Source organism: Lampetra fluviatilis, unplaced genomic scaffold (assembly GCF_964198595.1).
Source record: "Lampetra fluviatilis unplaced genomic scaffold, kcLamFluv1.1 SCAFFOLD_269, whole genome shotgun sequence".
Lineage (NCBI taxonomy): Eukaryota > Metazoa > Chordata > Hyperoartia > Petromyzontiformes > Petromyzontidae > Lampetra > Lampetra fluviatilis.
The window spans coordinates 4,327-20,535 of record NW_027621722.1 but is presented as its reverse complement, the minus strand read 5'-3'; the positions used below and the strand labels follow the sequence as shown (position 1 = coordinate 20,535).

General features: G+C 56.7%; 1 protein-coding gene across 1 annotated transcript in view; it reads left to right on the top strand.

Annotated features, from left to right (window-relative positions):
* Positions 1 to 15,986, top strand: part of LOC144955611 (uncharacterized) — a 29,201-nt gene extending 13,215 nt beyond the window's left edge. Inside the window, exons 2-5 of the mRNA XM_078885787.1 lie at positions 6,811 to 6,933; positions 8,159 to 8,210; positions 10,214 to 10,617; positions 11,850 to 15,986. Coding sequence (XP_078741913.1) covers positions 6,811 to 6,933; positions 8,159 to 8,210; positions 10,214 to 10,617; positions 11,850 to 11,927 — 657 coding nt within the window. The 3' untranslated portion in view covers positions 11,928 to 15,986. The remainder of the gene's footprint in view (positions 1 to 6,810; positions 6,934 to 8,158; positions 8,211 to 10,213; positions 10,618 to 11,849) is intronic.
* The last annotated feature ends 223 nt before the right edge of the window (positions 15,987 to 16,209 follow it).

Here is a 16,209-nt window from a genome sequence, read left to right as displayed (position 1 = left end):
AGTGGTGGTGGTGGTGTTGTAGGGGAGTGGTGGTGGTGGTGTTGTAGGGGAGTGGTGGTGGTGGTGTTGTAGGGGAGTGGTGGTGGTGGTGTTGTAGGGGAGTGGTGGTGTTGTAGGGGAGTCGTGGTGGTGTTGTAGGGGAGTCGTGGTGGTGTTGTAGGGGAGTGGTGGTGGTGTTGTAGGGGAGTGGTGGTGGTGTTGTAGGGGAGTGGTGGTGGTGTTGTAGGGGAGTGGTGGTGGTGTTGTAGGGGGGTGGTGGTGGTGTTGTAGGGGGGTGGTGGTGGTGTTGTAGGGGAGTGGTGGTGGTGTTGTAGGGGAGTGGTGTTGTAGGGGAGTGGTGTTGTAGGGGAGTGGTGGTGGTGTTGTAGGGGAGTGGTGGTGGTGTTGTAGGGGAGTGGTGGTGGTGTTGTAGGAGGGTGGTGGTGTTGTAGGGGAGTGGTGGTGGTGTTGTAGGAGGGTGGTGGTGTTGTAGGGGGGTGGTGGTGGTGTTGTAGGGGAGTGGTGGTGGTGTAGGAGGGTGGTGTTGTAGGGGAGTGGTGGTAGTGTTGTAGGGGGGAGTGGTGGTGGTGTTGTAGGGGAGTGGTGGTGGTGTTGTAGGGGAGTGGTGGTGGTGTTGTAGGGGAGTGGTGGTGGTGTTGTAGGGGAGTGGTGGTGGTGTTGTAGGGTGGTGTTGTTGTAGGGGAGTGGTGGTGGTGTTGTAGGGGAGTGGTGGTGGTGTTGTAGGGGAGTGGTGGTGGTGTTGTAGGGGAGTGGTGGTGTTGTAGGGGAGTGGTGGTGGTGTTGTAGGGGAGTGGTGGTGGTGTTGTAGGGGAGTGGTGGTGGTGTTGTAGAGTGGTGGTGTTGTAGGGTGGTGGTTGTGTGTGGTGGTGGTGGTGTTGTGGGGAGAGTGGTGGTGGTGTTGTAGGAGGGTGGTGGTGTTGTAGGGGAGTGGTGGTGGTGTTGTAGGGGAGTGGTGGTGGTGGTGGTGTTGTAGGGGAGTGGTGTTGTAGGGTGGTGGTGTTGTAGGGGAGTGGTGTTGTAGAGTGGTGGTGTTGTAGGGTGGTGGTGGTGTTGTAGGGGGGAGTGGCGGTGGTGTTGTAGGGGAGTGGTGGTGGTGTTGTAGGGGAGTGGTGGTGGTGTTGTAGGGGAGTGGTGGTGGTGTTGTAGGGGAGTGGTGGTGGTGTTGTAGGGGAGTGGTGGTGGTGTTGTAGGGGAGTGGTGTTGTAGAGTGGTGGTGTTGTAGGGTGGTGGTTGTGTGTGGTGGTGGTGGTGTTGTGGGGGGAGTGGTGGTGGTGTTGTTGTCGGGGAGTGGTGGTGATGTTCTAGGGGGAGTGGTTGTGGTTGTTGCTTGCTTGGTGTTGGGGTCAACAGTAAACCATAAAACCCAAACTCACCCACCCAGCCCCTTTGCAGCTCAGCCGTGGAGGGTTTGAAGGGTGGGTGGGTGGGGGAGTGGTGATTGTGGTGGTTGTTGGGTCAGCAGTAAACCATAAAACCGAAACTCACCAATCCCCCGCCTTGCATCTCAAGAGCCGTGGAGGGGCGTGTAGGAGTTTCTGGGAAAACGTTCGCGTGAGATGGTGTTTATAGTTTGAAGGCAGAAAAAAAAACCAACCTTAGCAGGGCTGCTGCCTAGCCAAGTAAGGAATAACGCGTTAGTCGACTGTCGTGGCCAATATCATCCGTCACGGAGGTTTTCTTGGGTTGAGGTCGCTTAAATACAAATGCATCGATTAACTAACCTGCCCACACCCTCACCACCCGACATTGTGGGGAGGTTCAGGACAGTCCTAATGCCAACAAAAAACACAACTCTGATGATGTATGCACTGTCCTTGAAGTTGATTGGTCCACACCCTCGAGACAGCTTTCCCTAGAGCCTAGTCTCACTCTGGTGCTGGACCAGATGACGCCAAAAGGCGCACAACTCAAAGACAATGCACCATCAGAGTGTATGAGAGCTCGGGGTTAAGCATTTACACCATTGGAACCTCATTTGCCAGAAGAAAAAATACGATAATTGTTTTTTTACCCTTTTTATCTGGCAACAAAACTGACACCTTTTTTACGAGGAGTCATGTTTGCATTGACCACAATACCTGCAGTCGTAATGCAAACAAAACACACAACTCTGATAATGTATGTGCACTGTCCTTGAAGTTGATTGGTCCACACCCGAGACAGCTTTCCCTAGAGCCTAGTCTCACATGGTCCTTGAAGTTGATTGGTCCACACCCGAGACAGCTTTCCCTAGAGCCTAGTCTCACCCTGGTGTTGGACCAGATGACGCCAAAAGGCGCGCAACTCAAATACAATGCACCACCAGAGTTTATGAGAGCTCTGGGGTGAAGCATTTACACCATTGGAACCTCCATTATCATATTTTTTACTGGCAAATCAGCGATTTTGGTCACCAAGCGAGTCAAGGGAGGGATGTACGTTTGAAAGGCCTCCTGTTTGCGGATAGCATCGACGGTTTTAACCCCCCCCTCCCATTCTCAACCCAAAATAAACCTTGATAATGTTTTTAATCAATAGATGTTAATGCACACAGATGTTGACGACGGTATGAACGCGTAATATTAAAACAAACGCGGATAATCGATGCATCGATTAGTAATTCTAGTTACTGTACCTGCAGCAGCCGTTCAACAAGGGGGGGAATAATCAGTAAGCGAACAACATTGGGCCCTATGGAGGCACCACAATGCACTGCACCACCATGCACCACACTGCACCACAATGCACTGCACCACCGTGCACTGCACCACAATGCACTGCACCACACTGCACTGTACCACAATGCACCGCCATGCACTGCACCACCATGCACTGCACCACAGTGCACTGCACGACACTGAACCACAATGCACTGCACCACAATGCACTGCACCACAATGCACACTTCACCACTGCACCACAATGCACTGCACCACACCGCACCGCACCATGGGTCCTACTGTGTAGGCAGTCGTGGTTATTTAGCACTCTTCCGACATTTGTACGTAGTCCGTCCCGTGCATGTGTGTGTGTGGACGTTGAGCATTTTTTTGTACCGCGCATAGCCGACCATGCTAATCTCGATGCGGGCGAAGAACGCAAAGCAGCCATGAACCCGGTGACCCGCGTCCTCGATTACCCTCCCTCCACTCGCAGACGACAATCGTAGCTTTGTACTGTGCGAAAGAAGTTCAGCTTGCGTACGTGTGTGCAATGTGTATCTGTGCCAGTTGGAAACATTGAGGCTGGCCTGCCTACGATCCATCCTGGGTTTAATCTGCAGGCTGGATATGTGAGGAGCTCTCAAATCCTTGAAAGATCTGGGCAAAGTCCTATCGGTGAGCTCCTCCGTCAGGCAAGGCTGCGTTGGCTGGGTCATGTAGCCCGCATGCCCAGCCACCGCATGCCTAAACAGCTTTTGTTCGGCCGGATCGAGGGGGCTAAACGGGCGCGGCACGGGCTAGAGAAGAGATGGAGTGGTGTGGTACAGGAGGACGTGGAGCTGAGTGGACTTGCCGATGACTGGTACCAGCGGTGTCAAGATCGGCCTCAGTGGAGGAGGCTCGTGAAGGACGCTACTGGGCAGTTGGAGGCAGTCGCCCTCCAACAATAACGGAGGGCGGAGGAGCGATGCTCACAACAACGAGCGGAGCGCCGGGTGGCTAAAGCACAGCAAGTTGGCACAGTAGGGGGCACAGGTGGTGCTTCAGCCAGTCATCTTGGTCAGTCGACCCGTGGCACCTGGGTCTGCCCCGTAACCTCCTGCCAGCAGGCGTTCGACACTTCACGTGGTAGCCTCAAGGTGCACATGGCCTGGCACTAGCGTCGTGGTGACGTCACCGTCACTTAGTGGCGAATGGCGGTTGTTGTTGTTGTGTCGTGGTAGGTGTGTGATGTGTGTGTAACTACTAGCTTACTGTGTGTGTGTGTAACTGCTGTGTGTGTGTGATGTGGTGTAACTGCTAGCTGTGTGTGCCCGGTTCCGTGGGTGGGGAGTGGTGGTGCAGCGGTGAGCTGCGAACCCAGAGACCTCGAGTTCGATTCCCGCTCACGGCCAACATCAGTGACGATTATTTGAAACCTTCCTGAGGGGCCTTCTCCTAGGTTAACTCGGCCTTAGATGAACTACCCCTTGAGGCCTGCTTGTATTTTTGGAGTTTGCAAATCCCCCCCCCTCTCATACTCGTGTGTATTTAGAGGATTAAACATCAGCGCTGGGGAGAGACAAAGACTGTCGTGGTTCTGTCCACACACCACCCCTTTGTGTGTGCCCACAGTGCCGGCTTTTGTAGGTGCTGCTACTCGCTACCTACAGCCTGCTAGAGGCTACACGTGGGATCTTTGTCTGTGTGTAGGTGCTACTAACAGCACTTGCCCCTACAGCCTGCTAGAGGCTACACGGGGGATCTTTGTCTGTGTGTAGGTGCTACTCACAGCACTTGCCCCTACAGCCTGCTGGAGGCTACGCGGGGGATCTTTGTCTGTGTGTAGGTGCTACTGACAGCACTTGCCCCTACAGCCTGCTGGAGGCTACGCGGGGGATCTTTGTCTGTGTGTAGGTGCTACTGACAGCACTTGCCCCTACAGCCTGCTGGAGGCTACACGGGGGATCTTTGTCTGTGTGTAGGTGCTACTGACAGCACTTGCCCCTACAGCCTGCTGGAGGCTACGCGGGGTGTGGGGGAGGATATTCATCACTTGGGTGTCAAAGTGTAACGCTTCTCAAAAGAGATGATCCAGAAAGACCGGAACCCCGGGGAAAATGCAGACCACTGTTTGCTCGGGGGGGGTGGGAGAGCGATTGACGACCTCGCCTGGTATGCAGGAGGAGGTCTGTTGGGGGAGTTCGATCCCGACCCCGATCGCGTTTGCAATCTAAGTTCGCAGGATAAATTTTGGCCGGGGTCGGGGGGGCTTTGAATGGTAAGAAAAATTAACCCGTAAAGACAAAGTTTCTCACTATAAATCCTTTATATGCGTGGCGGCTAGAGTCCTCTCGTCCTCTGGCTTGAGATGGCTGCCACCTACGGGTCAGATGATTGCCTGCCACCATTAAGCAATTGGTAATTAAATATAATTTATTTTTTCCTAAAAAGTGTAAAATTTTGGAAAAAAATTGTTCACGAAAATTAATTGTCACGCACAACGAGTCTGTGTGCAAAATGTCAGCTCGATTGGATCACGGGAAGTGGGTTAAAAAAAACGACCGAAAGATTTGCACGGTCGTAAGCGCGCAAGCAAGTGAACTTAATATAAAGGATTTAAAAATGAAAGAAGTTACAAGTATTTATTTAAACCGGTACCAGCGAGAAATGCCCTCGCGCCAAGCAGAAGTAGATTGTGGGGCGAGCGGGGAAAGTATTTATTTGGATTTCCGCGAAACTTGACACTCAAATGAGCTGTGGGGGGAGGGGAGTGTGGGGTAGGACTGTGGGGGGAGGTGAGGGAGGGAGGGTGGGGTAGGGGTGGTGAGGAAGGGTGGATGGGGTAGGGGTGGTGAGGGAGAGTAGTGGTGGTGAGGGAGGGAGGGGTAGGGGTGGTGAGGGAGGGTGGGGTATGGGTGGTGAGTGTAGGTGAGGGAGGGTGGGTGAGGTAGGGGTGGTGAGGGAGGGTTGGTGGGGTAGGTGAGTGTAGGTGAGGAAGGGTGGGTGGAGTAGGGGTGGTGAGGGAGGGTAGGGGAGGGTGGGGTAGGTGAGGGTGGGGTAGGTGAGGGTGGGGTAGGGGAGGTGTGGGGTCGAGGCGGTGAGGGAGGGTGGGTGGGGCAGGGGAGGTGAGGAAGGGTGGGTGGGGTAGGGGTGGTGTGGGGTCGAGGCGGTGAGGGAGGGGGGTGGGTGGTGAGGGAGGGAGTGTGGGGTAGGTGAGTGTGGGGGAGGGTGGGGTAGGGTAGGTGAGGGAGGGGTAGGGGTGGTGAGGGAGGGTGGGTGGGGCAGGGGAGGTGAGGAAGGGTGGGTGGGGTAGGGGTGGTGTGGGGTCGAGGCGGTGAGGGAGGGGGGTGGGTGGTGAGGGAGGGAGTGTGGGGTAGGTGAGTGTGGGGGAGGGTGGGGTAGGGGAGGTGAGGGAGGGGTAGGGGAGGTGAGGGAGGGTGGGGTAGGTGAGTGTGGGGGAGGGTGGGGTAGGGGAGGTGAGGGAGGGGTAGGGGAGGTGAAGGAGGGTGGGGTAGGGGAGGTGAGGGAGGGTGGGGTAGGTGAGTGTGGGGGAGGGTGGGGTAGGGGTGGTGAGGGAGGGAGGGTAGGGGAGGTGAGGGTGGGTAGGGGTAGGGGGGGATGGAGAGTGCTGGGTCTAAGTGATCTGTGCAAGGGAGTGAAGTTGGGTTTATGTGCTCCGGATGTTCTGCTTCGGCTGAAATGTGTGGGTGGGTGGTGACGTCACCACGGCTCAGGCGCCGTAGTGACGTCACCGTCACTTAGTGGCGAATGGCGGGAATTGGTATGGGCAGTAGTAGTGTGGATGTGATGTGTGTGAGTGTCTGGGTAGTGCAGTGGGTAGTGCAGTGGGTAGCGCTACGCTGCGCTATGAACCCGGCGACCCGAGTTCGATTCCCGCTCACGGCCAACACCAACAGTGACGATTATCTGAACCGGTCCCGGGCCCTCCCCTAGGTCGACTCAGCCTCAAATGAGTACCTGGTGCGGTGTGTAGTAAACATTGCCACTGGGGAGACAAAGGCGGCCGGGCGTGGTGCTGGCCACCCACCCCCTCGTGTGCCGTGCCGGCCTTCATCGGTGCTACTCGCTAACAGCACTTGCCCCTACAGCCTGCTAGAGGCTACACGGGGGATCTTTGTCTGTGTGTAGGTGCCGCTAACTCCGCTCTCTCCCTGTGGCGCTGCAGGATCTGAAGGAAGCCAAAGATCTGAAGGAGCTGAGCAAGGAGGAGGTGACGGTGGACGGGGACACGAAGCCAGCAGCCGAGAACGGAGCCGGAGACAACAAGACCCCCGCCAACGGCACCACTGTGAGTGGGGGGTGGGGGTGGTGGGGGGTGAGGGGGTGGTGGTGTTGGGGGGGTGAGGGGGGAGGGTGAGGGGCAGTGGTGGTGAGGGGGTGGGGGTGGGGCAGGGGGGTGGGGCGGGTGGTGGTGGGGGTGAGAGGTGGTGGTGGGGGGGGGTGGTGGGGGGGGTGAGGGGCAGTGCTGGTGGTGGGGGGGTGAGGGGGTGGTGGTGGGGGGGTGAGGGGGTGGTGGTGGGGGGGTGAGGGGGTGGTGGTGGGGGGGTGAGGGGGTGGTGGTGGGGGGGTGAGGGGTGGTGGTGGGGGGGTGAGGGGGTGGTGGTGGGGGGGGGGTGAGGGGGGAGTGAGGGGTGGTGGTGGAGAGGGGGAGGGTGAGGGGCAGTGGGGGTGGGGATGGTGTTGGTGGGGAGGGTGGGGGTGAGGGGGTGGTGGTGGGGGGTGAGGGGCAGTGGTGGGAGGGGTGGTGGGGGGGTGAGGCGTCGCGCTCACCGTGCTCACCTCACTCACTCGCTTCACTCACTCGTCATGCTCCTGTTATGATCGTGTCAAAGGCCGACTGTATAGGTGCTGCTACTCGCTACTACTAACAGCATTTGCCTGCTAGAGGCTACATGGGGGACCTTTGTCTGTGTGTAGGTGCTACTGACAGCACTTGCCCCTACAGCCTGCCAGAGGCTACACGGGGGATCTTTGTCTGTGTGTAGGTGCTACTGACAGCACTTGCCCCTACAGCCTGCCAGAGGCTACACGGGGGATCTTTGTCTGTGTGTAGGTGCTACTGACAGCACTTGCCCCTACAGCCTGCCAGAGGCTACACGGGGGATCTTTGTCTGTGTATAGGTGCTGCTAACAGCACTTGCCCCTACAGCCTGCCAGAGGCTACACGGGGGATCTTTGTCTGTGTGTAGGTGCTGCTAACAGCACTTGCCCCTACAGCCTGCCAGAGGCTACACGGGGGATCTTTGTCTGTGTGTAGGTGCTGCTAACAGCACTTGCCCCTACAGCCTGCCAGAGGCTACACGGGGGATCTTTGTCTGTGTGTAGGTGCTACTAACAACACTTGCCCCTACAGCCTGCTAGAGGCTACACGGGGGATCTTTGTCTGTGTGTAGGTGCTACTGACAGCACTTGCCCCTACAGCCTGCCAGAGGCTACACGGGGGATCTTTGTCTGTGTGCGGGTACCTCAGTTGGCTGTAGTTTCAGATGTTCGTCGTTTTTGTTTTGCTGCAGGAGTCTGCGAGTGGCGAGAAAGAGAATGGCGATAGCAAGGCTGCCGATAAGGGTGAGGACACACCCAGTGGGTGGTGGTGGTGAGGGTTGTGGAGGTGGTGGTGGTGAGGGATGTGGAGGTGGTGGTGGTTAGGGTTGTGGAGGTGGTGGTGGTGAGGGATGTGTGGTGGTGGTGAGGGATGTGTGGTGGTGGTGGTGGTGAGGGTTGTGTGGTGGTGGTGGTGGTGAGGGTTGTGGAGGTGGTGGTGGTTAGGGTTGTGGAGGTGGTGGTGGTGAGGGATGTGTGGTGGTGGTGGTGAGGGATGTGTGGTGGTGGTGGTGAGGGATGTGTGGTGGTGGTGGTGAGGGATGTGTGGTGGTGGTGGTGGTGAGGGATGTGTGGTGGTGGTGGTGAGGGATGTGTGGTGGTGGTGGTGAGGGTTGTGGAGGTGGTGGTGGTGAGGGATGTGTGGTGGTGGTGAGGGTTGTGGAGGTGGTGGTGGTGAGGGATGTGTGGTGGTGGTGGTGAGGGATGTGTGGTGGTGGTGAGGGATGTGTGGTGGTGGTGGTGAGGGTTGTGGAGGTGGTGGTGGTTAGGGTTGTGGAGGTGGTGGTGGTGAGGGATGTGTGGTGGTGGTGGTGAGGGATGTGTGGTGGTGGTGGTGAGGGATGTGTGGTGGTGGTGGTGAGGGATGTGTGGTGGTGAGGGATGTGTGGTGGTGGTGAGGGTTGTGGAGGTGGTGGTGGTGAGGGATGTGTGGTGGTGGTGGTGAGGGATGTGTGGTGGTGGTGAGGGTTGTGGTGGTGGTGGTGAGGGTTGTGGAGGTGATGGTGGTGGTGGTGAGGGATGTGTGGTGGTGGTGAGGGATGTGTGGTGGTGGTGGTGAGGGATGTGTGGTGGTGGTGGTGAGGGATGTGTGGTGGTGGTGAGGAATGTGTGGTGTTGATGGTTGTGTGTGGGGTGTTGATTGTTGTGGTGGGTGGTGATGGTTGACATTGGTTGAGTGGTGTTGATGGTTGTGTGTGGAGTGTGGTGATGGTTGTGGGAAGTGGTGTTGATGGTTGTGTGATGATGTTTAACATTGGTTGAGTGGTGGTGGTGTTGTGATGGTTGTGTGTGGAGTGTGGTGATTGTTGTTGGTGGGTGGTGATGGTTAACATTGGTTGAGTGATGGTTGTGTGTGGGGTATGTTAATGGTTGTGGTGGGTGGTGATGGTTGAGTGATGGTGATGGTTGTGTTGATGGTGGTGATGGTTGAGTGATGGTGATGGTTGTGTGTGGGGGGTCTGGTGGTTGTGTGTGGGGTGTGTTGATGGTTGTGGTGGGTGGTGGTGGTTGAGTGGTGGTGATGGTTGTGTGTTGGTGGTGGTGATGGTTGTGTGGGATGTGGTGGTGATGGTTGTGTGTTGGTGATGGTTGTGTTGATGGTGGTGATGGTTGTGTGTTGGTGATGGTGATGGTTGTGTGGGATGTGGTGGTGATGGTTGTGTGTTGGTGATGGTTGTGTTGATGGTGGTGATGGTTGTGTGTTGGTGATGGTTGTGTTGATGGTGGTGATGGTTGTGTTGAGTGGTGGTGATGGTTGTGTGGGATGTGGTGGTGATGGTTGTGTGTTGGTGATGGTTGTGTTGATGGTGGTGATGGTTGTGTGTTGGTGGTGGTGATGGTTGTGTGGGATGTGGTGGTGATGGTTGTGTGTTGGTGATGGTTGTGTTGATGGTGGTGATGGTTGTGTGTTGGTGATGGTTGTGTTGATGGTGGTGATGGTTGTGTTGAGTGGTGGTGATGGTTGTGTGGGATGTGGTGGTGATGGTTGTGTGTTGGTGATGGTTGTGTTGATGGTGGTGATGGTTGTGTGTTGGTGATGGTTGTGTTGAGTGGTGGTGATGGTTGTGTGGGATGTGGTGGTGATGGTTGTGTGTTGGTGATGGTTGTGTTGATGGTGGTGATGGTTGTGTGTTGGCAATATTTGTGAAGGTTGATGAGCGACTGGTGTGCGACCTAGAAAGCGGTTGACCTCACCCCCCGCTCACCCCCCCGCTCACCCCACCCCACCCTGCTCACCCCTCCCGCAGTTGACGGTGACGTCAAGCCGGTGGACTCTGCGGAGAAGAAAGAGTCGTCCCCCGTAGACGCAGCGTCGCCCACGACGGAGGGCGACTCTGCTGCTCCCACGACAGAAGCCGACAAGGCCGACAAGACGGCCGTCGACAAAACTGCTGAGGCCACCAAAGAAGTCGAAGCCGCCACGGCGGACGAGAAGGCCGATGCAGGAGACGACAAGACGGACGGAGACGTGAAGGTGGAGCAGAAGAAGGATGAGGCGGCTGAGGTGGAGAAGGTGGAGGAGAAGGTGGAGGAGAAGGAGGTGGTGAAGGAGGCGGTGAAGGAGGTGGTGAAGGAGGCGGTGAAGGAGGTGGTGAAGGAGGCGGCGGGGGGCGATGTTGGCATCAAACGCCCGGCTGATGCTCCAGCGCAGGTGAGGGGGAGGGTGGGTGAGGAGGGGTGAGGAGCGGTGAGGAGGGGTCAGGGTGGGTGAGGAGTGAGGGTGGGTGTAGGATGGATGGGTGAGTGAGTGGTGAGGGTGGGTGGGTGTAGGATGGGTGAGTGGTGAGGGTGGGTGGAGGATGGGTGAGTGGTGAGGGTGGGTATAGGATGGGTGAGTGGTGAGGGTGGGTGTAGGATGGGTGAGTGGTGAGGGTGGGTGTAGGATGGGTGAGTGGTGAGGGTGGGTGTAGGATGGGTGAGTGGTGAGGGTGGGTGGAGGATGGGTGAGTGGTGAGGGTGGGTGTAGGATGGGTGAGTGGTGAGGGTGGGTATAGGATGGGTGAGTGGTGAGGGTGGGTGTAGGATGGGTGAGTGGTGAGGGTGGGTGGAGGATGGGTGAGTGGTGAGGGTGGGTGGAGGATGGGTGAGTGGTGAGGGTGGGTGGAGGATGGGTGAGTGGTGAGGGTGGGTGGAGGATGGGTGAGTGGTGAGGGTGGGTGGAGGATGGGTGAGTGGTGAGGGTGGGTGGAGGATGGGTGAGTGGTGAGGGTGGGTGGAGGATGGGTGAGTGGTGAGGGTGGGTGTAGGAGGGGTGAGTGGTGAGGGTGGGTGGGTGGGTGGGTGGAGGATGGGTGAGTGGTGAGGGTGGGTGTAGGATGGGTACTGTGTGTGTACTGTGTGTGTGTACTGTGTGTGTACTCGGCATGTCCTGTGTGTGTGTGTGTACTGTGTGTGTACTGTGTGTGTGTGTGTACTGTGTGTACTCAGCATGTCCTCTGTGTGTGTACTGTGTGTACTCAGCATGTCCTTTCTGTGTGTGTACTCGGCATGTCCTCTGTGTGTGTGTGTGTACTGTGTGTACTCAGCGTGTACTCTCTGTGTGTGTACTCGGCATGTCCTCTGTGTGTGTGTGTACTGTGTGTACTCAGCATGTCCTTTCTGTGTGTGTACTCGGCATGTCCTCTGTGTGTGTGTACTGTGTGTACTCTGTGTGTGTGTACTGTGTGTACTCTGTGTGTGTGTACTGTGTGTACTCTGTGTGTGTGTACTGTGTGTACTCAGCATGTCCTCTGTGTGTGTGTACTGTGTGTACTGTGTGTACTCTGTGTGTGTGTACTGTGTGTACTCTGTGTGTGTACTGTGTGTGCTCTGTGTGTGTACTGTGTGTACTGTGTGTACTCAGCGTGTACTCTCTCTCTGTGCGTGTACTCGGTGTGTGTCCAGGAGGAGTCTGGCGAGAATGACGCCAAGAAGCAGAAATCCGAGAATGGCGACGCTGCCGCTGCTGAGTCAACCGCCTAGAGTCTTCACCACCACGCTCACCACCACGCTCACCACCACACTCATCACCACGCTCACCACCACGCTCACCACCACGCTCACCACCACGCTCACCACCACACTCGCCACGCTCACCACTAATACTCACCACTACTCACAACTACTCATCACCACGCTCATCGCCACTACGCTCAACACCACTACTCACCACTACTCAACACCACGCTCACCATCACTCACTACTTACTACTCACCGCCACCACTACACGCTGAACAAACACTAAAGGCACATCCCCCGCTGCTCTACTCCTAACGCACTACACGCACACGCGCTACACACACACACACGCTACGTGAAGGACACACACAGTACACACACACACACGCTACGTGAAGGACACAGACACTACACACACACGCTACACACACGCGCTACACACACACGCTACGTGAAGGACACACACAGTACACACACGCTACGTGAAGGACACAGACACTACACACACACGCTACACACACACGCTACACACACACGCTACGTGAAGGACACACTACACACACTACACGCACACGCTATGCGAAGGACACACACATTACACACACACAAACTACACACATGCCACACACGCAACACACACCCGCAACACACACCCGCAACACACACAGACACGCTACACACACCCCCTTCACACTACACAGCGCCACACGATTCGACACATTCCAACCCACACAACTCCCCCACCCCCATTCCGTCCACCCCTCCCTCTCCCCCCTCCCCTCTCCACCTCTTAAGCTGCTGTGGTGGTTGTGGTGGTGGTGGTTGTGGTTGTTTGTTGTGCTATCTCTGGGCCCTCTAGGATGTGGTTGAAACCGCGCTGCATGACCCACCCCCCCTCTCCCCTCAGGTAGACAGCGCCACGCTGGTCTTGGCCCAAATTAAATATTTTTCCGTCCGACAGTCGCCTCCGGCTACTCTCCACATCGCTCGCTCGCTCGCTGCCTCTCTCACGCTCACTCACTCACTCGCTCGCTTGCTACCGCTGGCTCTCTCGCGCTCGCTCCCTCCGTCACTCGCTCGCTCTCTCGCTCACTCTCTCTCACGGTCACTCACTCGCTCCCTCACACTCACTCTCTCTCACGCTCACTCGCTCGCTTAGCTACTGCTGCCTCTCTCACGCTCACTCACTTGCTCCCTCACTCACTCACTCACTCGCTCCCTCACTCGCTTAGCTACCGCTGGCTCTCTCTCGCTCACATCGCTCGCTCTCTTGCTACTGCTCTCTCGCTCGCTCACTCGCTCCCTCACTCGCTTGCTACTGCTGGCTCGCTCTCTACCGCTCGCTCTCTCACTCGCTCACTCGCTCTCTCACGCTCCCTCACGCTCTCGCTTGCTACTGCTGGCTCGCTCTCTACCGCTCGCTCTCTCACTCGCTCACTCGCTCTCTCACGCTCCCTCACGCTCTCGCTTGCTACTGCTGGCTCGCTCTCTACCGCTCGCTCTCTCACTCGCTCACTCGCTCTCTCACGCTCCCTCACGCTCTCGCTTGCTACTGCTGGCTCGCTCTCTCACGCTCACTCTCTCACGCTCCCTCACTCGCTCGCTTGCTACTGCTGGCTCGCTCTCTCTCCCCGCTCACTCGCTCTACTGTCTCTGCCTCGCGCTCTCTCTCTCTCCCTAGCGGGGAGACGGTGGGTGGCGGTGGCTGCTGCCCCCACCGCACCCAACCCGGTCCGTCCACCCGCCCCTCCGTCCGTCCGTCCTTCGTAGAGAGGGGGGGGGGAGAGAGAGCGACGCTGCCGGGGTGATGACATGAAGGGGGGGGGGGTACTTGTACAGCTCCCAGTGGCGGCGGTGATGGCTGCTGCTGCTGTTACCTCTGTTGCCTTGAGGTGGTGGTGGTGGTGCACACCACAACCGCCACAACCACCGCCACAACCACCGCCACAACAACCACCACAACCACTGACCAGCTCGCCACATCCAGTAGACCTCATCGCTTCGCCAATCCCACCCTCTCAAGCCGACACACGAGTCTGCCGTGCGGTACACTGGGCTGGGCGGTACGCTGGGCTAGCTGGTACACTGGGCTGGGTGGTGCGGTACGCTGGGCTGGTAGACGCGGTACGCTGGGCTGGGTGGTGCGCTGGGCTGGGCGGTACACTGGGCTAGTAGACGCGGTACGCTGGGCTGGGTGGTGCAGTACACTGGGCTGGGTGGTACACTGGGCTAGTAGACGCGGTACGCTGGGCTGGGCGGTCTCCTGGAGTAGGCGGTACGCTGGGCTGGCGTGCGGTACACTAGAGATTGGTACTGCAGACTGGGCGGCGAAAACCACGAATCTTTGTGTCCACCACCACCACCATTACCCCTTGAACAGCCGTCGTCATCGTCGTCGTCTTTGTATCGTCACCATCAGCGCGGTTGTCGCCTTTGAATCGTGGTGGTGGGTATCTTAGCGTCACCATCACCATGGCTCCGTCCATTCAGCTCCAGGTGGTGGTGGTGAGCTCTGTTGAGGTGTTTCTCACCGTGGTGGTGGTGGTGGTGGGGAGGGTGGTTGTGGTGGGGAGGGTGGTGGTGGTTGTGGTGTGAGGGGGGTGATTGATGGTGAGGGGGGTGGAGGTGGTGATGGGGTTTTTTTTTATACATAATGGAGGGTTCCTATATTCTTTAGGTCGTTCCAAGGCTGTAATATGATTTTAGTTTGTTTTTACACGTTTTTGTATTTGCCTCGAGTGACACAACGAGAGTGACGCACACGCAGAGAGTGACACAGACACGCAGAGAGTGACACAACGAGAGTGACACAGTGAGTGACAGTGACACACGCAGCGAGTGACAGACACAACGAGAGTGACAGTGACACGCAGCGAGAGTGACACAGCGAGTGACAGTGACACAGCGAGGTTACACAGACACAGCGAGTGACAGACACAGCGAGTGAGAGACACAGCGAGTGAGGCAATGTCAGCGAGAATACACGGACACAGCGAGAGTGACACAGTGAGTGAGAGACGGCGAGTGTGACAGTGAGAGAGAGACACAGTGAGTGTGACACAGTGAGAGACAGACAGTGACAGACACAGCGAGAGTGACACACACAGCGAGATTAACAGTGACAGACACAGCGAGATTGACGGACAGTGACAGACACAGCGAGATTGACAGACACAGCGAGATTGACAGACAGTGACAGACAGCGAGATTGACACACACAGCGAGATTAACAGTGACAGACACAGCGAGATTGACGGACAGTGACAGACACAGCGAGATTGACAGACACAGCGAGATTGACAGACAGTGACAGACAGCGAGATTGACACAGCGAGATTGACACAGCGACACACACAGCGAGATTGACACAGCGAGATTGACACAGCGAGATTGACAGACAGTGACAGACAGCGAGATTGACAGACAGCGAGATTGACAGACAGTGACAGACAGCGAGATTGACAGTGACAGACAGCGAGATTGACACACACAGCGAGATTGACAGACAGCGACAGACACAGTGAGATTGACAGACACAGCGAGATTGACACACACACAGGGACACAGCGAGATTGACACACAGCGAGATTGACAGACACACAGGGACACACTGCCGATGTGTGAATCTCTGTCTCTTGAGGGATTTGTTGGTTTTCATTTCTAAGGAAAGATAAAAAAAAATTGTAAAGGGATTTGTGGGAGGGGTGGTGGGGTGTTGGTTGTGCGGGTTGGGGCGTGTTAAGGTCAATTGTGTTAAGGTTTAAAGGAGGGAGAGTTTGGGTGTAAAGTTTAACGACGAAACTTGTAACATTCCGTTAAAGAGTTGGTTGGTGGGTGCAATTGATGTGTGGGTGGGTCCCATCCTGACCCACCCTCTCCCCTCCCCACTAACCACCACCCACCCACACGACCCACCCGCCCACGGGGTTGACGTTTGCTGTTTTAATTTGTTACCAGCCGACTCGTGTGAGTGGCCGATTTCTTGTTGATGTTTTTTGACGCGGGAGGAGGGAGGGGAGGGAGGGAGGCGAGAAAAATGAAAATAGACGAACCAGTTTGCTGGGGGAAGTTTTTTTCCACTTCTTCTCGTGTCAAGCAGTCTTCTCTGTGTGTGGTGGTGGTGGATGATGAGTGAGTAGTGTGGATGGTGGAGTGGATGTGGGAGGGTGGTGGTGGATGGTGAGTGAGTAGAGAGTTGTGTGGGGTGGGTGGATGTGGGTGGTGGTGGTGGATGATGAGTGAGTAGTGTGGATGGTGGAGTGGATGTGGGAGGGTGGTGGTGGATGGTGAGTGAGTAGAGTGTTG